Source organism: Apiospora marii (assembly GCF_038362585.1).
Source record: "Apiospora marii strain CBS 49790 chromosome Unknown utg000001l_segment0_segment0, whole genome shotgun sequence".
Classification (NCBI taxonomy): domain Eukaryota; kingdom Fungi; phylum Ascomycota; class Sordariomycetes; order Amphisphaeriales; family Apiosporaceae; genus Apiospora; species Apiospora marii.
Window position 1 is genome coordinate 941,238 of NW_027117372.1, and position 23,451 is coordinate 964,688.

The 23,451-nt window shown below is 54.7% G+C and overlaps 6 protein-coding genes across 6 annotated transcripts; 4 read left to right on the forward strand and 2 right to left on the reverse strand.

Moving 5' to 3' along the window:
* Positions 1-340: 340 nt before the first annotated feature.
* Positions 341-4,177, forward strand: PG985_000310 (uncharacterized protein; the record flags this gene model as incomplete). The annotated part of the gene is made up of 1 exon (XM_066820079.1): positions 341-4,177. One exon carries the CDS (start codon positions 341-343, stop codon positions 4,175-4,177), a length of 3,837 nt encoding a protein of 1,278 aa, XP_066690958.1.
* Positions 4,178-6,051: 1,874 nt separating this feature from the next.
* Positions 6,052-8,242, reverse strand: PG985_000311 (uncharacterized protein; the record flags this gene model as incomplete). Its single annotated transcript, XM_066820080.1, has 4 exons — positions 6,052-7,017; positions 7,085-7,791; positions 7,903-7,960; positions 8,087-8,242. 4 exons carry the CDS (start codon positions 8,240-8,242, stop codon positions 6,052-6,054), a joined length of 1,887 nt encoding a protein of 628 aa, XP_066690959.1.
* Positions 8,243-12,856: 4,614 nt separating this feature from the next.
* PG985_000312 (uncharacterized protein) lies at positions 12,857-13,288 on the forward strand (the record flags this gene model as incomplete). The annotated part of the gene is made up of 3 exons (XM_066820081.1): positions 12,857-12,902; positions 12,976-13,051; positions 13,120-13,288. 3 exons carry the CDS (start codon positions 12,857-12,859, stop codon positions 13,286-13,288), a joined length of 291 nt encoding a protein of 96 aa, XP_066690960.1.
* A 2,557-nt stretch (positions 13,289-15,845) lies between these two features.
* PG985_000313 (uncharacterized protein) lies at positions 15,846-17,432 on the forward strand (the record flags this gene model as incomplete). Its single annotated transcript, XM_066820082.1, has 1 exon — positions 15,846-17,432. One exon carries the CDS (start codon positions 15,846-15,848, stop codon positions 17,430-17,432), a length of 1,587 nt encoding a protein of 528 aa, XP_066690961.1.
* Positions 17,433-17,849: 417 nt separating this feature from the next.
* PG985_000314 (peptide transporter protein) lies at positions 17,850-20,320 on the reverse strand (the record flags this gene model as incomplete). Its single annotated transcript, XM_066820083.1, has 8 exons — positions 17,850-18,511; positions 18,607-18,754; positions 18,843-19,129; positions 19,192-19,405; positions 19,481-19,581; positions 19,655-19,776; positions 19,845-20,256; positions 20,314-20,320. The coding sequence occupies 8 exons, from the start codon at positions 20,318-20,320 to the stop codon at positions 17,850-17,852; spliced, it is 1,953 nt and encodes a 650-aa protein (XP_066690962.1).
* A 2,215-nt stretch (positions 20,321-22,535) lies between these two features.
* On the forward strand, positions 22,536-23,369 carry PG985_000315 (uncharacterized protein; the record flags this gene model as incomplete). The annotated part of the gene is made up of 1 exon (XM_066820084.1): positions 22,536-23,369. One exon carries the CDS (start codon positions 22,536-22,538, stop codon positions 23,367-23,369), a length of 834 nt encoding a protein of 277 aa, XP_066690963.1.
* Between the last annotated feature and the right edge of the window lie 82 nt (positions 23,370-23,451).

The following is a 23,451-nucleotide window of genomic DNA, read 5'->3' on the forward strand; positions in this document are numbered from 1 at the left end:
CAACATCGTGTATCTCACATCCTATCCATACCTTTCTCTTCCTTCTCCCAACCTTTCCTTCTCGGGAGCAAGACAACTCTGCAAGTGAAACACATTCACAGTGTTAACTTGCACGCCCGCTGTGTTGTTTACCAACGCACCTAGCCTCCCGCATCTGCAAGACCCAGCCTTGTAAGTTGCAGGTTACATCAAACCACCAACACCTTTTCACCAGGTTGGCTTTGCCACACCTCTCGCACCAGTCCCCAAGATCTTCCCCATTCGATCACCTGTCCACCCACATCCACATTCATCACCCGCACAGCCTAGTTCTACTCTCAAGAGGAACTCCGCTGCCATCATGTCTTCCCAAGATCCGGGAAAGGCAGACGGCGGAGGCGGCCACTCGTCTCCCGCTGAGTCTCCCGCTGAGTCTCCCGCTGAGTCTCCCGCTGAGTCTCCCGCTGAGTCTCCCGCTGAGTCTCCCGCTGAGTCTCCCGCTGAGTCTCCCGCTGAGTCTCCCGCTGAGTCTCCCGCTGAGTCTCCCGCTGAGTCTCCCGCCACCAAGAAGCCGAGCATGGAGACAGTCATTAATGCACTGATGGACTTCCAACGCCAGCATCCTGAGGTTGAGTTCACCATGGGTGACTTTGCCGATGCCCTGCGCAAAGTAGCTCAGCGCAAACAGATAGCAGAGCTGGCGAAAGGCATGACCGGCGACTATGATAACCCCTCTGCTCCCCAGATTTATGAAGACGTCAACATATTCCCGGAGCTTAAAGTGTATCCTTCCACTGCTCAGGAGCACACCACCGAAGCTACGGCAGGCAGCAGTTCTTCAACGGCAGCCCAGGAAGCTTCAGCTCAGGGTACAGTCAGCTCGGGTGAAGCAACTCGCCTGTTTGAGTCTGTCAGAACCGCATCGTCCGATCCTGGTCTTGCACCTGCATCTGCTTCCAGCCCTGGCCAATCCTTCCTGCCAATCCGGCCCAGAAGTGATGGAACCGAACCTTCAGGTTCGGCTTCGAATCTCCGCCCAGCTTTGTCACTGGACCCCAACCAGATCCTGACGCCGGGCCCTGGCTTCGCAGCCTCGTCCAGCATTGCTGGAAACCGGAAGGCGCCCCCTCCGGCCCTCAATCTTGAGCAGCCCTCCATACCCGGCCCTAGCAAGCTGGTCCCCACCCATCACATCTCCGTGCTGAACAAGTATGCCAAACATATAATTCCCGAGAAGATGGAACAACTTGAGGCCGTCGTCAACTGGGGTAGGGGCACAGCGGAGCAGATTGTATTGCTCAAGAGCCCCGTGGCAAGTTTGTCCTCCGACGACAAGAGTACGGGGAAGCAGGGTGGACCATACAATATCGAGCCAATTCCTCAAATCAGTCAGGAGTCCACCGCTAAGGTGTCGACTGATTTCACTCTGGAGACCCCCCTGACAGCCACATTCGCCAAGGAGCAAATCGAACTCAAGAAGGAGAAGGAAGCCAAGCGCAAGGGAGCTGAGCTCCTCTACAGCCCAAACGTTGAAGCTTTCCTGGAGAACCAGACCGGCGGCTCTCCTGTCGAAAGCAAGGAGATGACGGGGGAGCAAGTCAGTTTCAGACGAGGACGCAACAACCCGGGCATCTCACGCCTCCAACGCATCCACCTCGCCCTCAAGACAGGCCACAGCCGCGTCTCCCGGCGCTCCGACATCCTTGACAAGCTGTCAACCAACTACGGAGAACTGGTCATCGAGATCGGCAAGTACCTGCCGCCTGCCGACCTGCTGAACCTCTACAGCATCCATCGCTCCTTCCACGAAGCCATCAAAGGATCCCTGCGCTCGTCGATCAAGGCCTGGACAGACTACAACTGCCCGGAGGCCGCCATGGTCTACAACTGGCACAGCGCCGCGTACCGGCACCTGACCATCCCCGACCCTGCTGGCCAGCCCCCCACGTCGCCCCTGTCGCCTTTCGGCTTCCATCCCTGGCGCCGCAAGCACACACCGTACCGGCAACAAGAGAAGGCCTATCTCGAAAGCAAGGGCATCGATACCAGCAGCCGCAAGGGCAAAGAGAAGGCGGTCTATCCTGAACCTGAGGAGGAAGTCACCGTCAAGTGCGAATGTGATTGCAATGACGATGATGCGCACCCCAACCACGAGAAGAAGGACAAAGATGTGGTCCATCGGTTGGTTCCCTCCCTCAAGTGGTACGCCATGTGCTACACCCGCCAGGAGACCGTCGACGACATCCTCGCCCACCTGGCCCGCCGCGGCCACCGTACGCCCCAACGCACCTCGATCTCGCTGCTGAAGATGTGGAAGCTCATGGCGGCGCCCACCAACGCGGAGCGCCAGGAGATCATCAGCTGCTCGGCCCGCAACAACGAGAAACTCCACTGCCGGTGCTGGATCCTGGACGCCAAGAAGCGCCTGGACGCCGGCAAGGCCATCCCGCCCCTCAAGCTCTTGGAGCGCATGCGCAACATCGCCGCCTTGGGCCTGCCCGAGGAGATCATGGGCTTCACCGACGCCGACCTGGCGCGGATCCAGTGCTTCTTCCTCAAGCTGGAGCTGCGCTGCAACGACCCCATCTACGGGCCCGTGGACACGGACCTGTCGGAGCTCATGCTGGCCCAGCGCAGCCTCGTGCCCCTGCGCAAGCTGCTCTTCGGCGAGCGCTACCACAAGATCGACCAGCTGCTGGAGCTCAAGGTCCGCTACGACCTCGGCGCCAACTGGACCGTCACCATGTTCGCCGCCCCCGAGGTGCTGTCCCGACAAAAGTTCAAGGCCATGGGCGTGCCCTTCGACGACTGGGGCAAGGAGTCCCTCGAGTACTGGGGCGAGCACGCCGGCGGCTCGCTCGTCATGGAACCCCGCGCCTCACCCACCCCCTACCCGATCAACCGTACACCCATGATCCACGTCACCCAGATCGTGGCCGACGAGTGTGCTCGGCGCCGCCTCGACCTGGAGACGCACCTGCTGCCTCTGCTCCTCTGGGGCTGCTTCGACTGGAAGACGGGCCGCAACCTGTACCCGAGCGAGGAAGAGATCTACATGCCCGACGCCTCGCACAAGACGCGACACATGGACACGTTCGAGGACTTCACCCGCATCGAGATCCTCAAAGGCCGCTGGCACACTCTCACCGTCCCCGAGCAGGAAGAGGTACTCGCCGCCCAGCTCAAGCGCGACGACCTGCTGCGCAAGTGGGACAACAACCAGCTCTGGGACCGCCACGACCACGACGACGAAGACGACCAGGTGGCCCAGCTCTCGTACGCCATCATGCAGCCCATCACCGGCCGTAGCCGCCCTCCTCCCGACCCAACCGTCACCGACGAATACGGCGCCCCGCTCTACGACGACGACGAAGAGTCGCTCGGAGGCCCCGGTCCTGTCACAGCCCGACTGCTGGAGCTGGAGAACATGGCCGATTCGGATTTCGGCGACATGTCAGACACGGATTCGGAAGACGACGAAGACGAAGGAAACGGCAGCAACGATAACGAGAATGATTGGAAGCCCCCCAAGACCCGCCAAGCCGGAGAAGCCCAGCTGCCCCGTTCGTTCCTTCAGACCCATGAGAAGTACATGGAGCAGCTCCGCCGTACCGCCTCGGAACGCAGCGCCTCGTCAGCCCAAACACCCTACCTGGAGCGCTCGCCGCTGCCACGCAGCTGGACAGCACCGACCCCCGAACCCAACGACCGCAACGGCGACGACGGCGACGACGGCGACGGCCCCAACAGCCCCCACGTCGACGAAGAAGGCCACCCCATCGTTGACTCGGCCTACATCGCCCAAGTCGCGCAGAGCATGGAGCAGGAGCTGTCGGACGGCGATCTCGAGGACGAGGTCGTGGACGAGTGGGCCGACTTCGAGTGGCTGCAAGTGCCCGAAGAAATCTGGAGCTTCCTACTCCGCAAGCCCCATGACGACGATGACGATGCTGGCGGCGCCGGTGATGATTCTTCTTCTTCCGACGACGACGATTCCGATGATCCCTTTTTTGCCCATTGGTCGCAGCAGCAGCAGCAGCAGTCCACCGCCACCGCGGGACCTTCTTTCGCCGACGAACCTCCCATGACCCTGGAGGAGAGGGTCGAGGAAGCCTGGACTGCTCTCAAAGAGGCCGAAGCCGCGGCTCGCGCTGCCGGTTTCCGGCACATTCAGGCGCGTAACACCGACGACGAGTGATCGGTATGACTTGTGTCACCTGGAAGCAGCATTACCTTGCGAGATGCATTGGCAGGGAAAACTACTGGAAAGATGTATTGTACAATAGGAGCAGCTCTGGCAAAGAGAGCTTTTTACGATTGATGACCATTTCGACTTCAGAGACAGCGTAATGTGGGGTAGCTGTCAAGCTGAAGAAGTCATGAAATGCAAAAGGAAGGGGGTCTGGTTTTTTTTTCCTTTCTCGGTCACTTGAGAGACCCATTGATCACATGTAGGAGATACAGGAAGATGAAACCGATAGCTAGCATGCAGAGGAAAATGCAATTCAGGCAAGATGAGCCCATCTTATATTGTTGAGTTCAATTGTGACCAGGGAATTTGCATGTGAGGGCAATTAGAAGATGATTACGAAATGCCAAACTTGAATGTTTGTTAACACGTAGGTACTGAAAAAATCTGCAGTACAAAATCTCCAGCTCTTGGAGATACCACTCGATGTTGTGCTGTATCTGCCCTCTTATTAAACCCCTCCTGATGGGATCGGTGCTCCCACAATGATGGTAACCATGTAGGTAGCTGTGGCACATTCGACCCATCGACTCTCGGTGTAAGCATTCACTCTTTTTAGAGTGAAAGACATGTCTCAAGGGAATACTGGGAATTTCTCGAGTAAACGGTTACTCTTTCCCTTATAAGACACTGGGATAACGTGGAATAAACACTGGAATAGGAATGAATAAACACCGAAAGTCGCTCACCAACAGCATTGGAACCTAGGAACCTCCCCCATTAGGTTGTTAGCCACCAGCACCTATTGCCGCACCCTGCACTGGTCTGCTTGTGCTGCACATGGGCCAAAACGATACACGCAAATGAGAATGAAGACGAGTCTCAGCGAAAGGTAAAGATATAAAAGGTTGACTTGCATCAGTCCATATAAAGGCAAAGTCCATAAATCCGAGGATTGAGACGGCGGTGCCCCAGCCTTCTTTCGATCTACATGTAGAGAAGATAACCATCCAGCTGTGCAATAACGAGCTAATCCAACCTGCACTCCCCGACTCCTCCACTCCCTGGCTGTGCCCATTTTATGTAATTGATTCCTTTTGTGAGTGAGGAGTGACCATGAACATGAACAAGAATAGAGAGACTTTAATGACAGGCCGCAGCGGCAACAATGTGAACAAGATTCGAGGGAAGAAAAATAGACAAACACGGCGAAGGAAACGAAAAGTGGAAAAATAACAAGAAGCAGAGAAGACAAAAAATTTGGACAACTAGTAAAAAGAGGCCAAGGATATACCCTTTACACTCCCCGCGCTATGCCACCAAATCCATACCACAAGAGTAACCATGTACAAAGTCGCTGTGTCCGATACCGAGGATATCTGAACCCGGCCGTGTATCGCAATAAAGTGCAGACCAAGGTGACCGACCTACAGAGGACCCAAAGCCTTTACTGACTCTCCAACTGTGTATCGAGGATGCTGCCGATGTGTGTTGCTGTGCTGAGACTCTACTCGATAATTCCACTTTTGTCTTTCCAGCGAACCCCTCCCCAAAATAATTTTTGGTCATACGCAACCAACACCCCCCTATCCGAATCACAACCTTGACTCCCCCCTTCCGGTACCAAGTTCTTCCAAGCCTGCCATATCATCGAAGGTCCGAGTCCAGAGAGATGTACTGCCAAGGGGTTTGATGATTTACCATCTGCTCGTCATTCAAAGTACATCCCCCAAAATTAGTGACACTTTAGTATCAATGTCGTCAAAACATCGTGTATCTCCACAACCGCCTAACACCTGACAATATCGATGAGAGTAAGTGCGCACGGCCCCAGGTAGCTTTAAAGACATACAATGGGCCGCTGTAAGTTGATAACAGTGCCTTTAGGCGGGCGACTTGTTGGGGGGAGCGCCGGCGCCGTTCTGGCGCGCATCGCCTCCGCTAACAGAGAGACCACCAATGCCGGTAGACAGGAACGAGAAGGGATCGCTCTCGTTCTGGTTCGAGTAGAAGTTATTGGACGGGCCAGCGGATGCAGGGCCATTGCTCGCCGACTGGAAAGCGGCCTCGGCAGCACGGCTGTCAAAGGGTCCGGCAGAGTGAGAACCGGGAGCAGGTCCGAAGTGGGTGTTCAAAGACGGGTAGGGAGCCGCACCGCCACCAATGCCGGAGGGAAGAGCGTAGGTGCTGGGGGGACCGCCAAACTGCTGACCGTAACCGCCGCCAGCACCGAAGGGGCCGGCTGCCGAGGCAAAAGGACCAGGACCAGGAGTACCAGCCATGGAGTTGTTGCCGGGCATACCGTAGCTTGAGCTGCTGTCCATGGGCGAAGGGTAACCAGAATCAGCGACAACTGCCGCACCAGCTCTGCTTGCGCCGCAACGCAGGCAGCAAACGTTCTTGGCGAAGTTGTGGTATCCACAGACTTCGTTGCCACATTTCCAGTCACCAGCACGGAAGGGAACGACGCCGCCACCACCCATACGTCCACCACCATGTCCCATGTTTCCGTGGTGACCACCGCCGTGATGAGGCGGGGGCATCATGGGAGGAGCGCCGTAACCACCATAGCCGTAGCCACTGCCACCGCCGCCGCCACCAGTCATCTCGCCACCTTGTGCGCCGGCGTTCATTGCGGGGAATGAGCATCGGAAGCATGCGGTGCGACGCTGGAAGTTGGAGAAACCACACGAAGGACAGGTCCAGTCACCAGGGCGAGGCCTGTTCTTGCTAGGAGGGAAAGGAGTCAGTATTTCAGCTGCACGGTCCAGTACGCGGCTTGACGATGGCGAGACTTCGATGGCCTTTTCGTTGAGAGCACGGCCGTTCATGCACAAGCTCTCGGCAGCCTGGATCACATGTACATGTTAGCAAAATCATCGTATAAAGAATGTCGCCAAGCGAGGTGTTACTAACCTCTTCGTGGGAGGAGAAGACGGCGAAGCCGGTACCAGTAGGCTTGTGTTGTTCAGGCGTGCGGAGAGTCCAGAACGCGATTGGGCGACCGCCAAACTGGGTGAACCAGCTCTCAAGCTCCGACTGGGTTGTATCATGAGGCAAACCAGACATGTGAAGGACCTTGCTGCGCTCCGACAGGAAAGCGCGGACATCAGCCCGGGCGTCCATGGGCCTGGTGAGCACGTCGGGGTGAGTCTCGCGAGGCTGCGACTTACGGATCAGCCCGCGAAGAACTCGAGCCAGTGTCACGGCTTCCTCCATGGCGCGGCGAGGAGAAGCAGGTGCCAGAGCCTGCAGGTGGAAAGGCAGATTGTGCTTGATAGGGGCACTAGACTGCACTGGTTCGACCTCGAGCGCAGCGCAGATGTTGGAGAGCATCGAAGGACCAAAGGGGAGAGACTCAGGGTGGTGTTGTTGCCAACGTTGGTATTCGGTGCGCAGATCGAAGGTACGGGAGTGCTGCAGGTAGGGAGGCAGGACGACGGCCTTGTCGCGGGCCTCGCGGGGCAGCTGTACTCGCAGGTCCCAGGCATCGAGGGTGACAAAAACGAAATCAAGGTTCTGCGAGGTCAAGTGCTCGGAAGCGAAAGCGTCGAAGCGGTTAATTGCGTCTCGGAAGGTGCCTGCATTGCGAACATGCTCCCACGTCAAGGTCGTCAGACTAGCTGCAGGTAGGCGAGCACCAAGTCAGTCTTGTCCGTCCTGGAAGCGAGATCGGCTGTACACAGCACAGCATAGGGGATCGCCAAGCTCGGGTATTCTTGAACTGTACTTACTGCATAGCGGAGTAATGGGCGTGTTGATAGGCTTGACAAGAACGTTTTCGCGGTGAATCTGCCAGAAACCGAGTTAGTGACCATTTCTGAAGCAATTTGCAGCACCTCTGGCAATTCTCATGCAAGGACTGGGGCCCGCAACAGCTCCATAACGCAGAATTGGGCGGAAAATCTCGTGCCATACCTCGTCTAGAGTCTTCGCGTCCAACAGAATCCATCCAAGCTCGATCACCTCGGCCGAATCTTTCGTAACGTAGACGCCGTGCTCATCGCAGGTGGTTGCTACGTGGATGACGACGTATCGGTCGAAGTGAGGCGACTGTGGCGGCTGGTTCGACATGGTGGAGGTTGTTTCCGGGAGTATGATGACGGAAGGAATATACGATCGAAATATGGTACAATAATTATAGTAATTGCAGCGGGTTTTCGTGTCGGCTGGAGAACAATCCCTTGAAATCTCGACGTGAGGTCGTCGTGACAATGGCGGCTGTGTGGTTGGGGTCCAGGTCCTTTTTTCCCTCCCTCCTGGTTTTCTCCTTCGCCCGATGAAGAATCGAGTCAGCTAGCTGCCTGAGCGTATGGGAAATACGAATGCTTGGTAAACAATGCAGAGCCTTCCAAGTAAATGGCAGGAAGGATACGGTGCAGGACCAAGGACGAGTAAAACCGAAGGTCGGTGTGCTGAAGCTTCGGGTCGCTTCGAAGAAGGGGTACTTCAAGGGGAAATGGGAGAGTGGGAACACAGCAATGGGCTTGCTAGTCTAGTTTCCGCCTGGTAACTTTCTCTACCACGCCTTTCCTTACAGCAAGAAATCTCTGCAGTTTCCTTGCGGTCCTTTGGGGAGTGAAAACCAAATACCAAAGAAGGAAAAGGGAAGGGGAGGAGAAAAGAATGGATGCAAGGGTTTGCGCGAGAGGAGGTCGAGCGATGATGATACTGTGGTGGAGAGACTACAGTCAAGAAAGAGAGTGGTGCGTGTGTGTGAGTGTGTGTGTGTGCGTGCGTGTACAGTTTTGCGAGTCGAGTAGGTGAGAGCGAGGTGACCGACTCCCTGAGCCGAATTGGTAATTGCGTGTGGTGGTGCCAGCTCCAGTTTCAATGAGTCCAGCGTTCTGTTACCACTAAAACAGCCGGCCTGTACGCTTTCTGGGCTTGCGCTGCTTGGGGTGGGTGGTCTTGGTGGTGTGGTTTCGGCTGGAGGTGTTGGTTTCGGGCAGTTGTGAAAGCTGATCGCTGTCTTTTCGTGTGGGAGAGAGGGAAAAAAGCGGATGTGCTGTTTGCTCAATGCGGTTTAGCCCCGTGTCTGACCTGGACGGTTGAACTCGAACTAACCTAGTCACAGGCATAATGAATACTTACCTGGCAAGGTGGATGCATTAACCGAAGAGCTACACATCTTGACATGTCTCTTCAACAACCGGCCTGCTTTTGCTGTAGAAACCAGAGACCAGTCCGCTTGGCTCGGGGCGGATGTGGATAGAAAAAACCAATTCCTAACGAACGAAGCATTCCGCGTCGTCTTCGCCAGTGGCCCGCCTGCCGCCGGTCCTTCGGTACGCTGCTAGACCAACCAGACCTCGCAGCAACTCAATTCCCAACTGCCAAATAGCCGTCAATTACCTACCACACACATGGGACGCTTGTCACTTTTGCTTATTACCTCTTATGTACAAGTATTATCCCCTATCACGCCCATTGCGTCGGGCCCAATAGAGTGGGGACCTGTACTTTTTCGCTCCTCTGCATATTATACACGTACTCGTATGCTACCACATTAGGCCTTGAAGTATGCATCTCTGTAATGTCCAAACCGCTACTAAACCGACTATCAAGCAATGATCAAGTGAATGAATAGCGTCATAGCTATGGAGTTGTTGAACAGCGTTGTCTCTACCGGAAGCGCCTCCAGTGCATGATGGAGTGGATATCGTCCGCGGCCATAAACGTGTTGTCAAGCAGGTGCCCACAGACGCGGAAGGTTGGAGATGGACTTGTCACCGAAGCTTCGCAGAACACGCCTCTCTGCCACTGCATCTATGTGCTGTACTCTAGACTCAAATGCCATCTGACACGCCTGCAGCAAGCAATCTTTGAATAAATATCACGATTGCATTTCATTCCTATGTGGCTGATATGTACGATGAGCTCATGGCGCAGATATACCAATTCTATATCGAAAGTAGCTCAAGCTGAGAGACAGCTTCAAGTGAGTTACAGATACTGTGTGGCTGGTTCCGTGTTGGGCCCAGCTGCTGTCTGGTAAGAAGTATGTTTCGTAAACGACCACATTCAGATTGATATACACACGAGGACAAAAGTAAAAGTCAAAGCTCATATCCATAAAGCTGCGAAGCCAGCCTGCTGCGCCTTACCTTGGGGAGATTGTGATTTGATGTTTCTCGTGGTTCCTGGTCGGGTAGCTCTCTTGGCAGGGATGTATGCACTTTGAGGCCCGGGCGTTTCAGCGCTGGAGCGTCTGTGCTTCCGGTGGGTTGGCACGTTGGCGGTGTTCCTTATCCGACTTGTAGGATGTCATCTCATGTAACGAAAGTAAAACCTACCACCGGAACGGGCACGACCTGTCATTGATGTCAGTGTCTGTCAGTCTTGACAGAAGTCTAATGGCGGAGCAATCAGTCGGTGTCAGAACGGGCGTCGGAGCCCTCAAAGCCCCAAAGTCCGCCCTTGAGAATCAACGCTACGGCAACATACCTCAATGCTGAGTGCTAATAGCCAGCATGTATCCGCCTATTAATAAGTGGCCGCAGGGGTCTATCACGGTAGGTAGATTCAGTGCACAGAAATACACATTGGGCCGAATCAGGTCCATTGGAGACTGCGAAAACAATTCGGCTGAAGTCCGACAAGACGGGTTCCCTTGGCCAAAAGACTTTTAGGTTAGATGGCGCAAGGGGTCATCGCGACAGACAGGACAAGGAACCTTCCACGATCTATTGGGTGGGTTCGCAGCCAGCTGGGGGGTTCTCTGGCTATTACCCGGGTTTTGTGACCTGGTGCTGTGCTCATGGCAAAGCCAACAGCTCCGTAGGTCTTCCTAATACGGCCAGACGGTGGCTGGTCGTAGCTGGTCGTTGCAGTGTACGCACATACGCCTGATGCCGGCAACTTGTTGATTCGCCGTCAGCAATCACTGTCACTGTCGGATCGTGTATCAATAATGCATGCGGTTTATAGGGGCTAGCCTTAAGCGTGGCTCCCCTGTAAACAAACGTGCGGCCTTAGGTCCAATACTTTTCTTCGTAGTGTATTGGGAACCTTATTGAAGTTATCTGTCTGAACTTCCCGCCATCCTTATCCCCGATACGGACGCCGTCAAGTTCCTTTCCTTTCCGTCACGACCGCCCGGCCGAAAGCCTCGTGCAGAAGTTGAGGATTCTGTGTATGTAAAATCACTTCGAGTGCTCATTTCACTGCACTGACCAAGTCCATAATATAGTGTGACTTCATCAAGGATACTCCCCGTCCTACGCGCAGGGTCTGATTCTCAAGCTTCCGTTTTAGACCTCACTGTATTCACTATTACTTCTTGCCGGATATCCAATGGCTCAAAGGAAGTAAGGTAGGCATCAACTAAACTGCAAGCGAGGCATATCGTTACCCACACGGGGACAGTCTCCCGTAGTCTCCGACATCAGAGCACGTAGCATCCTATAGCATCAAGTTCATGGGCGGAAATCCCGCGGCGGTATATACAATTTGTGTCCCAACATATCCATGGGACGGTCCGGGATGTCTCCACACGAGAACTACAAGGATCCCCTCTATGATGGGCGTTTCAGCTGCAAGTGTTCACAGCGAAATGCCATACAATGGCGCGCGTCAACACTTGATCAATCATTAGACACACATTCGGGCTTTGCTGCCTGGCGGCTGCTGGCTGCTTCGGGCCTCCAGCATCATGATCGTTGCCAAATTCAGTAGCATGCACTGAGCTTCGTGATGGTAGCCTTGCCGTGGACTATCTCTCGCGTTCAAATCAGTCTAATAGTGGCTTGAAAGGTAATGCGGGACAAGGTCTCAAAGCTGCATTAATGCAATCAACTTGAGCAGGGAGCCGCGCGCGCTGCCAAACCCTACTTGTTCTGCACTCCAGCAACGAACGACCCAGTAGGACGCGTAGCCCCTTGCTAGTCGGAACGGCCAACAAAAGCTAGAGGCCTCAAGGTCGGCTTTCTAGAATTGTTCTAGGCTCGAAGATTAGATTGCGACGGGGAGGATAAAGATGGACCGCATCAACCAGACTCAAGATATATTCAAGGTGTTCCACGTTCGATGGGAAAGATTTAGCATATCACCAAGTCCTTTCGTGTTGTGATAAGCCGGCGGATATTGCGGCATGGCGAGGCTGACATTGATGTCAGGCAGGTTCATATGCTTATTTTCCATCCCAATGAAAATAAGAAAAGATGCAGTGCACTGCATTGCTGATACTATTTCATGACATGCCTGGCTCTATATACCAGGTATGCATGCTTATTACCTAAGTTATACGAAGCGCAAAGTTGAGTCATCTATTGCCGGTCGCCCACGTCTTGTGCTCGATGCACGTCAACAGGATGCTCGATAGAATTCACACGAACGGCTAAGTCGGCCAATAAGTTTCGGTGGTCGCGCTGTTTAGCACGTGCGCTAGAGACTCATACGTCATTGCATCAATCATTGATGGCGATTACAGGCCAAGCCCATGTAACCCAAACATGGCAAGGCAATCTCTTCGTGAAACTTGGAAAATGCGCATAACCTCCCGGACTCTGCGGTTGCAATACATATTTGATTGAAGCCACCATCCTTTCTTGCCAACCAACCATCTTCGAGTCCAGACTACTGCAGCACCAACTAACGACAACCACCCGCGCAACACCATCGAGCATACATCCATCCCCCCACGACAGTTACAAACCAGACCAAACGCCAATTCAGACAGCAATCAAGATGGGTGCCGTATCCGGAGTTCTTCTCATCCTCATCACGATCCTTTGTAAGTAGAAAGAGACGGGAAAGGGCTTTTCAGCTGCCATCGATGGTTTTGGAAACTAACAAGAGAAATACAGTCCCTCCCGCCGGAGTGTTTATGGTATCCGGTTGTGGCGCCGACTTGTTCGTCAACATCTGCCTGACGATCCTTGGGTAAGTCGCTTGCTCCCGATACATACTTCCTTCTTGGGCTTGTTTTGGAATCTAACCGTGGTTGGTAGTGTCATCCCGGGCCATGTTCACGCATTCTACCTCGAATACGTTTACCTCGATCGCCGAGAGCAGGCCCGCGAGGGCCGCTTCGCCGCCCGCCGAGCCCCGGGTATCTACAGCGACCGTGTGCAAACCGGCGGTCAGGGTTACGGTACGATGGCCCAGTCTACTGCTTAGAACACTTTGCGTTGTTTGAGAGTACACATTGGACTGAGACGGCAACAGCTTAGTCAACGAGGGAGAGAGCGTTGCGGTGTGGTCGGAGGACGATGTCGCGGAAGCCGCGAAAGTACCGCTAATGACATGATTTTCTGATATACCAAGCAACAAGGCGTTAGACCGGGCGTGCGGTCGATGTATTGATCTGTCTGCTAGTCCGAGAGACTAGCAGCAAGGGAGGCATCGAATATAGCAGTTGGCGTAATAGATGATACTGTTTCCCTGTCCAAGACGTCTTCCGAGTGCCCGTGGTACGAGTATGGTAGGCATGGGTGCTGGATGCGGACTTGCTGTAACGTGCAAGTCACTGATTGCACGGAAAGGAGCTCCCTGTGAAACAGTGTCGCGACCACTCTGCGCCAGGTATATAGGGTCATACTATGGTGGCCTGTCGCGAAACGACAAGCCTTAGCAGCACTGCCGGCTGATTCGCCCCGTGGCGGATGTGTGAGCATGGGCAGTGAGTAGGACGGGAAAAGCCAGTCTTTTATCCACGTTGCGTGCAGCAATACAGGATCGTAGTCCAATAACGGCGTCTGGGGGTTAGTGGCATGGGATGGGGAACTAGACACGTAGCTAGCCAGCCTTGGGGCGCGTTCGGCTCATCCGCGTGATACCTTTTCCGGAATGATCGCGGAAGCCGGCCACAGCCGAGGCGGGCAGTTGAATATCGATTTACATCTTACATACTATGCGCGGATAAGTACCTCAACTATGAACTCCAGGGGCTTGGTGACATAGGCTCTCACGAAGCATGTAGCATCTCACACCCATCATACCCAGTTGGCAATAGATATAATAACAGCTGAAAAACAAATTATTCTCTCTGAGTGTGTAGTCAAGTCGTTATATTATATGTTATACTGCTATATGTTATTAGTATTCTGCGAGCATTGGTACATGTAGTCTTGTCAAAGGCAAAGTCTGTCAAGAAGAACCTTAGCTAACCGGTTAGACCGTGTTACTGGCAAGCCAATCCGGCCAGCTGCTGTACGGCAAGGGTTCCGGAACTTCACTATGCTTTTTCCATGTTAGCAAACCATCTGCTAGTGTCCTGGAAAGCCAATAAGGGAAACTTGAACAGCTTGCCAGATCGGCAGCAGAAAGTCAATTCATGCATACATACCTACTACTAGAGATGTATGTTGCACTGAACGCTGCATCTGTAGTAGACAATAATATTTGCCTACCTACATATTTGTCTAGACCCGATGCCGCTTTTGCAAAGCGTTTAGAGGGGCGATGCTTCCTAGGACTTTTCAGATATCTCAATAGCCAACTACTGCATATATGTACGTATAGCTAGCCATGCGTTATTGATACTTACATGTATTTATGTGGCTCGGCCAGCAGATGAAGAATGGTGAAAGAGACAAGCGCCGATGAACGGTTGAGGTCGAAGGCTCCACATCAGCTTCCCCTCACCGACCCCCCTGTCGGCCTTTGAACGACAGCCACGAGTTCGTGCATCCTGCCCACACAAAATAGTCGCGCGGGCAATTCCTCCCACAACCACTCACCACGAGGCTCTAGATATGCCTGCATACAAGCGAGGGACAGCGAGCAACGAACGAGACAAGGACGGCCAGCAGCAAGGGAAAGGAAAGAAAGTTCAAATTGCTTTCCAGTCGACGGCCAGAACATGAGATTGGGAAAAATCTCCTTTCTCATGCATCAGATCAGATTCATCCTTACCATCCTCAATACACGTCTGCCGTACATGCCTGCTGCTGCTGCTGCTGCTCTTCTACGTTGACCCCTCTAGTCGCATTGATCAATCAGCCCATCCATCTGTCCATCTACCATTCGCCCAAGGGCCGTTTTCCAGTATAATCCATGATCGTTCGATGCCGCTGGCCTCCTCCTCATGCTCGTTCCATTTCGGCCCCAAGCAAGCGAGACTGACTGGCCGGCTTGATTGACTGCACACTGACTGACTGCACTGCGACCTCCATCTCAGACAAGGAGCCGCCGCCGGGCTGGGGTAATCTACGAAGACTAGATTTCCATCAGTCCTAGTCGTCCCCCCACCTCCACAAACCACCAACCACACCATCTTCAATTCCGCGTTTCCTGGATTTGCGTGCCGCTCTCCTCATTCACTGTCCTCCATCTTCCCCAGAATTGAACAGGCACTACACCCCGTATCTGCCTGCCTGCTGCACTGCGCCGCGGGTGTGTCTAGCTGCAGTTGCTCCAAGACAGTGTCTTAATATCCTCTGTTTCGCGACCCCCCTCCCCGGTCGAGCTGTAATTTGCCCTCGACTCGCCAGATACCAACCACGGCGCATTCGCCGCCCATTGGCAAATCTGCAAGAGGTCTGCATACAGCAAAGGATCCACGATCACTAAACGTCTAGGCCTTATACGTCGCATCCTTCCCGCCTACCTACATACAGGTTTCTGCATAATCAGCTTTGTTTGGACGGGAATCCACTTCCTTGACTTGTTTTTCTTGCCCGTCAAATCTACTGCGTTGTGCTGTCCATGCATGTAGGGAATGCAGTCCGCAGATATGGCGACTACTACCCCGATATCAGACACGCCACCTCCGATACAGCAACCACCCCGTACTCCCCGATACCTTCAAAGACGGCCTCCCTCCCTTTCTACTGCTTCCAATCCACCCCCACCTCCTTCTACTCACCACCACCAGCCGCCGCCGCCGCCGCCGTCTTCAGCGCGGTCGTCTAAACATCGTCGACACTCCGTCCCCTTCTTCAGCTACCCTCTAGTCAGCCAGCCCAACGTCTCCAGCACATCTCTGGTGCCCTCCACGGCCGAAGGGAAACCCATACCGCTGGACGATTCCACTGCCGCCGACCGCACTACGGCCTTGCGAGAGCTCAACCGTTCACAGCCCTCCCGCCATCGCTATACGAAGAGCACCGGCGCACCAAGCACGGCTACAAGGACCACCACCGGCACCTACTCCCAGCCCGTCATCGTTCGGACCTACTCTGGGCCTCCTCCCTCCCACATCTCCAGCCGTCCCGCGAGCCGGCGCATCCCCCTTTCTTCAACCGCGGCCTCTTCGCAGACGTCAAGTTGGCGGCCTGGTCGGAATGGCATGGTGTTGAACATGGCGCGCCATCGGGGCACCAAGAAGGGGCAGTCTAGGAACGACGTCACGCTCCCTCCCCTCGAGGCCTTCAGCTTCAAGAATATCATGGCGGATATACAGCAAGACATTGGAGCCGATCTAGATCGGATTGCCGAGATTTGCGCCAGGTCCAAATACTCCTTGAGTAACCAGTACGAAGTCCACGTCGTGCCGCACGGGAGTGGGACAGGCTTCCTCTCGTCCGCCTCGGCATCGTCGGCTAGGGCGCAGCCACCAGTAGGACCCACGCTGCAGGCGATCCCGAGCGACGACGAGCAGTCCACCACAAGGCAGAAGAAGCGCAGAAGCGCGGCGCGGAGGAAGAGCGTGGCGCACTCCACGCTCGAGACTATCATGTCCTCAAGCCGGTCCTCAGAAGAAGACAAGAGTAAGAAGAAATCGGCCCAAGAACTGACCGAAGACGTGCGCGGAAGAGCGTCGAGGAAGCGCAAGGATGGGAGTGCGTCGTCCTCTCGCAGCGGTGAGGAGCCGTCCAGCCCCGCGAAAGCAGAGAGTAGAAAGAGTGTCAGTCGCCGGAAATCAAATTCGTTCGCGACCGCTGTTATTGATAGTACGCGCCAGACCCAGGGAGAGTCAGCGTCGCCGCGGGCATCAGGGGGTGCGCTTGTGAGCGAGCCGGCCAAACCTGAGACCTCACATAGCCATCTCGAGATAAGAACATCACAGGAACCCGGGGCAGATCCACCGGAGACGTCGGCAGAGCCGTCGAGAGCCGTGCTCTCCGCTTCTATGGCCGCGGCAGACATCACGGCCCCCGAGGAACCCCCTCGGGCACAAGCTGGTCTCTTGGCCGGTTTCAGCAATTGGATACCTTGGCGAGGGTCAGCCGTGACGGAAGTTGCTGCCTCTTCGGATACAAAAGGAGGGGCGAAGCCGAAGAGTTACGCAGAAGGCACCCTCAGAGAATTGCTCAGGTCTTCAGAGGCATCACCCTCGGACATTAAGGGGAAGGGGGTCGACACGGATCCTCCCCAGTAGACGACGTATGAGCATGGTAGGAACTTGTTGTCACTACAGACGTTGAGACGGGTGGGTTATGCTGTGATAGAGGAGACACTGACACTTGAGTTTGGAAGGAACTGCGGCGTCAAAAAAGCAAAACAGCATTGCGCATTTGTACACTAATTATGAACTAATGAACTTACGATATAATACGGGCCATGTCATAAACGAAGGGAGGAATATCAAAAAGACTGGTTAATAACATCACATTTATACGAAACTGGATGACTTGCCACTTCGTGATTTAGCAGGCTTGAAAACATAATTCACTACATGAATCTATATACAACTATTGGTGTATCAAGACATCATCGCCAACGGTTGTCCACGCTTGACTCATACTGGCCAAGCCTGCCCAGCAGCGCTGCAAAATTCAAAATCAGTCTCTCATCATCATTTGACAGTAGGAGTAATGCCATCGTCATCACTGCCCTTGCTGCTTTCGACAGGCTGAGCAGTGGTAGCAGCCGAAACCCCCTTCTTCTCATTGTTCTTGGCGGCGGCAGCGTTGTTGTTCTCCTCGTCGCTGACCTCGGAGTCGAGCTTCATGTCGTCAAAGTCGGTGTTGATGACGAACTCCTGGCCGTCGAGGTGGCGGAAGGTGAACCAGAAGGCGACGGTGACGAGGGCGCCGGCCATGGTGGGGGCGGCGAAGACCCAGGGCAGGTAGGGGTCGCGGATGGCGGCCGAGGTGGCGAGGGAGAGGACCGACGAGATGGCCGACATGAAGAGGTTGACGGAGGCGACGAGGCCCTTCATGTTCTTGGGCGACTGCGTGTAGGCGATGCCGTACGCCGTCACGTTGATGAAGATCTCGGCCACGGCCGTCACCACCGTCGGGATCGCGTACAGGCCGATGTGCACCGTCGAGAAGCCCTGGTCGCCGAGCGCCGTCTCGGTGCACCGGCTCGCTTGGTCGCCGCAGGGAGAGGTCTGGTAGACGCGGTGGGCGAGCACTGAGTACGCGATCGAGCCTAGCGTTGTCATGGCGAAGCCGAAGGTCATGCGGGCGATGGGGCCGAAGCGGATGCCGGCGCGGCGGAGGGCGGGGTAGACTATAGAATGAGCGTCATCGACGTTAGCAAGGGGGCAATTTTAAATATTTAGGGGTTGGATAGGGAAAACACAGCTATGTGTATAGGAAACTGACTGATGTGGTTCATGATGGGAACCAAAACGACGATGGAAACAGGGTTCAAGTTGTCGAGCAAATCGTTGGGCATGCCGTGAGCATCCATGCCGGCCGTCAAAGTGTTGGCGGCGGCGCCAATACCGCCGTCATTCAGACCAATGATTGGCTTCACGTGGTGTCAGTTCTCTGTTTCTCATTTTCCCCTTCTGCCTTTGTGCTCTTGGATCAGAAACACCGGTGTCATCTAGACATACCTGGAACAGGAAGATACCACATGCTTGGAACGTACGGCGGACGTCGTTGACAAACTCGTCATCGTAGGGGTATTCCTTGGTAAAGCCCGCTGCCCTCCGTGCAGAAGGTTTGGCGGATTCCCAGAAGCCTTTGCGTCCGATCATGCGAACACCGCCGTGGCTGAAGATATCTGCCAAAACCCGGAAGACGTTGCCGAGATCAGAGCCCCCGGGAGGCTGCTTGATGAGACGCGTGTTGAGATACCACAGAAGGGGCGGAAGCATGAAATAGACGATGGTAGGAATCACTAGGTAGTGGGTGCTTGTTAGTCCACATCACCCCTCGCTCATCAGCTCGGTTAACACTTACAGTACGCAGCCCAGTACCCAACTAGTTTTGCCAGGTAGCTTGTAGGGATCCCAAAGCAAGATCCAATGTTAATCAAGAGATAGAACCAGAGCATTATGGAAGCAATCGATTCTTCGGGGTCGACAACCACCTTCTCCCCGTTTTTGTCCTTGATAACATGGGCAACTTTATGAGGCGATTGGTCCATAATAGTGGGAGAGATGTTGGGCTTGAACTAGATCAAGGGGCAGCCTGTTAACTATATTCTCTATTCTCATGGGGCAAAACGGGTTATTGTTGTACCACCTACCTGAGCTGCACCAATAGCAAGCAAGTACAGCGAAAAAGCGAAAGGACCAACCGCTTTTCCAGAGGTAAGAACGGGCGGCAAAGCAGAGACTATCATGATAACTATAACGTATACCTAGTCAGTAACAAAACACCCAAAGTACCGGGGAACGTCATCGAGATAAGCAAAACCCACCATGAGCAACACCGCAAATGCCGACACCCCAGCAAATCATCTTGAAGCGTCCATACTTGGCGTCAGCCAACCATCCAAAGAACACCGGCAATGCATATGCCATGAACTTGAATGCCTCGGTCCTTGGTTAGGGTCAGCAACGGGACTAGGTCATATTTGGCCAGAGAGAGGAGAGCGGAGGTAGACCGACATGGCAGTAGCAACCTGGGAACCCAGCCCCAGCGCCCCCGGGTTGAAGCGCGTGCCGGGCGGCGTCCGGCCGGTCGTCGAGCCGGGGGGAAGCGGGGCACGGATGAACTGCTTGTAAACCTGGAAGCAGCCGTAGTAGGAAGCGCGCTCGGCGAACTCGACGGCGCAGAGGTAGTAGCAGGAGCTGGGCATCTTGCCGGCCACGCGGCGCAGGGTGCGCTTCTCCTCCTCGGTGGCGACGTACAGCCCGTGGAAGGTCTCGCGGCCGGCGAACTCGGGGTCGTCCTCGAGGCCGGAAAGGGGCAGGTGGGCCCGGTCGATGGCTTTGGTCGCGGTCTCATCGTGGAGGCCGTTCCGGTTGGGGCCCACGTCGCCAACGCCGGCGGCGACTGTGCCGAGGGTTTGCTGTGCGTCTGTTTCAGAGTGAGCAGAGGTATCCATGAGGCATCATTGGCAGGATCTGAATGTACCAGCCATTATTCGCAAATCTGTGGACAGGAGACTTAGCTATACGATGCTAATAGCCTTTTCTGAGCGATGGCGACGCGATTGGCACCTGCAGAGAACCTGGAGGTCCTCCCGAGCGATCGATCGTCCTCATTAATACTCCGCCTCCAGGCCCCTGCCACCTCGCAATAAAACGGCAGCTATCTCAAACGGGTTTCCCATCGTCCGAGTATTGCAGTCAATATGTATCGACTGATAAGGGTCTTCCTGCAGCTTCCTAATACAGCCATTAATTGGATTACGCCCGGCACCAACGACCATCTTGGCAAGGATCTGGAAAGATGTTTGACGGTAGTACCGGGGGTCTGTTCTCGTACTCCTTGTCCGTTGCCGTGCTGCCGACAAGTCGGCCGTATATCGTTATTTCCTCGAATAGCAGTGCCGTCTCTGAACATGCCTCCACCCATCCGCTGCCAAAACTTGACGTGTATAAGATAAGCGTTTCTCAAGCTTGCACCAAGCCCTACGATCAAGAAACTAGCGCTTCTCGTTCTGTCTTGTCCTTATCTCGACGGGAGTTTTGAGATGGGGCGGGGTTTGCTTCCTTCCGTACATTGGAGAGTTGTATCGGCCAAGCCTCAGACCATGCTGGGCGACCCTTGGCGACCCTGAGGTCCACGATAACATAATGCCAGACAAGGGGGTGAATCGGGAAGTCCTACCGAAAGGTGGACTAAGTTGTTCGATATGCAGGCGGTTTGGAAGAAGCATTGTGAAAAGGGACTGTGCGTGCCTTGGGCGGTTTCAATGAAGCAAACGAAAAGAGGGAGTTGGAGCACAAACATGTATCCATGTTGATTGATTGGTCGATTCGCAAGGCGCATGTGCAGACCGGGGAAAGCTGCTCAGCTGCAAACACGCCCCCTCACTTCTGGCTAACCACAACCGCAAGAAGGCAACAGCTGCATGGTTTCCGGAGACTCGAATCCGAAATGATCGCGTGGGAAACCAAACATGAACCACGCTCTCGGGAAGGTGCTGCCATCTTAGCGTGAAGACGGCCCCTGCAGCAAATTTCATACACACGAAGAGTCAATACACATCATTACTCAATGGGCAGTATGAGGCTTTTCTAGCCTCCAACTTGAATATTCAGCTTTCCTAAGTTGAATACCGATTAATTAGTTTGGTAACAAAGTCTCTTCTCAAAGTCCTTTCACACAGAATCTACAAAACAATTGCCTTGTTAGTGATCGTTAGTTAGCAGCTTCGTAAGCTCACTGAAGTGTAGAATATTAATCAATATGATTCTGATACATACTACAGCCTCCAAGGTTACCTACTTTCAAACCGAAACGCCGCCACATGCGAGATCGCGGCTATGGCTGAAGACCACGAGGCACTACTCCCTTGGCGTGAGTTGTCGGCAAAAAGTTCAACGACCCAAAGCATATGGCATGGTGAGAATTCTACTTAAATACAGATGTAGCTGGGCACGTCTATTTCTCTTGGCAATGATGTTAGTTTCGGGATAAAAAGTTAACCACATGTCTATGGCTTCGCTATAGGTGAGAACTATGCCCTGACATATAAAGCGGTTTGGTTGCGAGCCGAGCCACCTATCCCGCCAATGAACCAATCCGGCTGACTGGCTGTTTCGAAGTTGCCAAAGTTGGTCAGAGACCAGCTGTCAGCGGTGCTAGATAAGATCTGATCGAGATGCCTCCCTCGATGCGTTTCTGGTCACAGTCTCCTCGGATGCACCGAGCTTCCCGGCATCGGTTCAACGCCTAGCATTACGGTATACAATGTATCTATCGCAAGCCTTCCCAATGATTTCCTCCATTCAGCGGCCCTGTTGTTTATCCCTGGTTATGGCAGCCAGGGTTGTGGGTGGAAAACGCGACGATAGACCCGTGGCTGCAACGAAGTAAGGAAACGCGGCTCGCCTTGTTTAGCACGAAGTGCCAAAACCTGCTCTTGGCGTATTTGGGCTATACAAGGCAATATCCCCATGCGCCATGGTCGAAACCTTCGCCTTCAACCTGGACGTGCATAAGAAGCCGGCCAGCGACGGACGTCCGATCAAGGGGAATCCCTCTCCCCAATGCGCAGGGAGAAGAAAGCGAGGCAGTGTTTTTCCACCCACCCAATCGCACACATTGATATTACACCGTCCAAGTGAGACATGCATAAGACGCAACAAAAAGGCAGCCGCGCCTCTCCTTTCCGATCGTTGCACAGCATGCCTCGAAGCCGATTCAGCATATATGGCGGAGCTTCCCTGACCGCGCCCACGCCAACGACAACAACCACCAATTCTCCCTCTTCTTCTTCCTCTCAGCCATCGGCAGCACCTACCGCAACATACTCGCTATTCCCCACCGATCCCTTCACGGATCCCTACACGGGCCGACGCTTCTCATCCAGACCGTCGCCGCAGACACGCCCACGAACCAACACCAAGAGCAAAGACCGGCGGCCTGCATCCATATCGCTACCATCGCGCCCAGCATCCGTATCCCTGCCCCACATAGCCATGCTCCTGAACAAGCCCCTCCCCTCCTCCCCGACCCGGCAAACCGCGCCGACCGCCGCCGCGCCTAGCAGCAGCAGTAAGGCCGACAACGACGCGGCCCCGCCGGCCTTCGCCACCAGCGACGAAATGCTCCGCTGGCTCTACGCCGACCTCACCCGAATCTCGCAGCTGGCCGCCCCGGACATCATCCTGCACCGCGTGCACGACCACGCGCACCCCCTGCGCGGCGCCGCGGCCGCGCAGGCGCACGAGGAGGGGCTCGTGGCCGCCGCGGGCGGGACGCTTGTCATGGCGGTGGAGCGGGTGAGCGCCAACGCGCACTTCGGGACGGTGCTGGGGACGCTGCGGGCGCGGAGCCGGCACCGTCCGGACATCCTGCCGGACCTGGCCGCGCCCTTCTGCGGGGTCTGGCGGTTCGACGAGAGAGGAAGGCTGGCGGAGCACTGGGAGAACGTGGCTGTGGACCCGGAGCAGGTCGCGCGGTGGTTTGAGGACAACGCGAAACAACAACAGCAGGACCAAGGGGAAGAAAAGCAGTAGCAGTGGGTTGATACTCCTGGCGATGCCATCATGTTGTTCCGAAATGTTTGTATTAGGTATATACCCATGGTGTGTGTGTTCC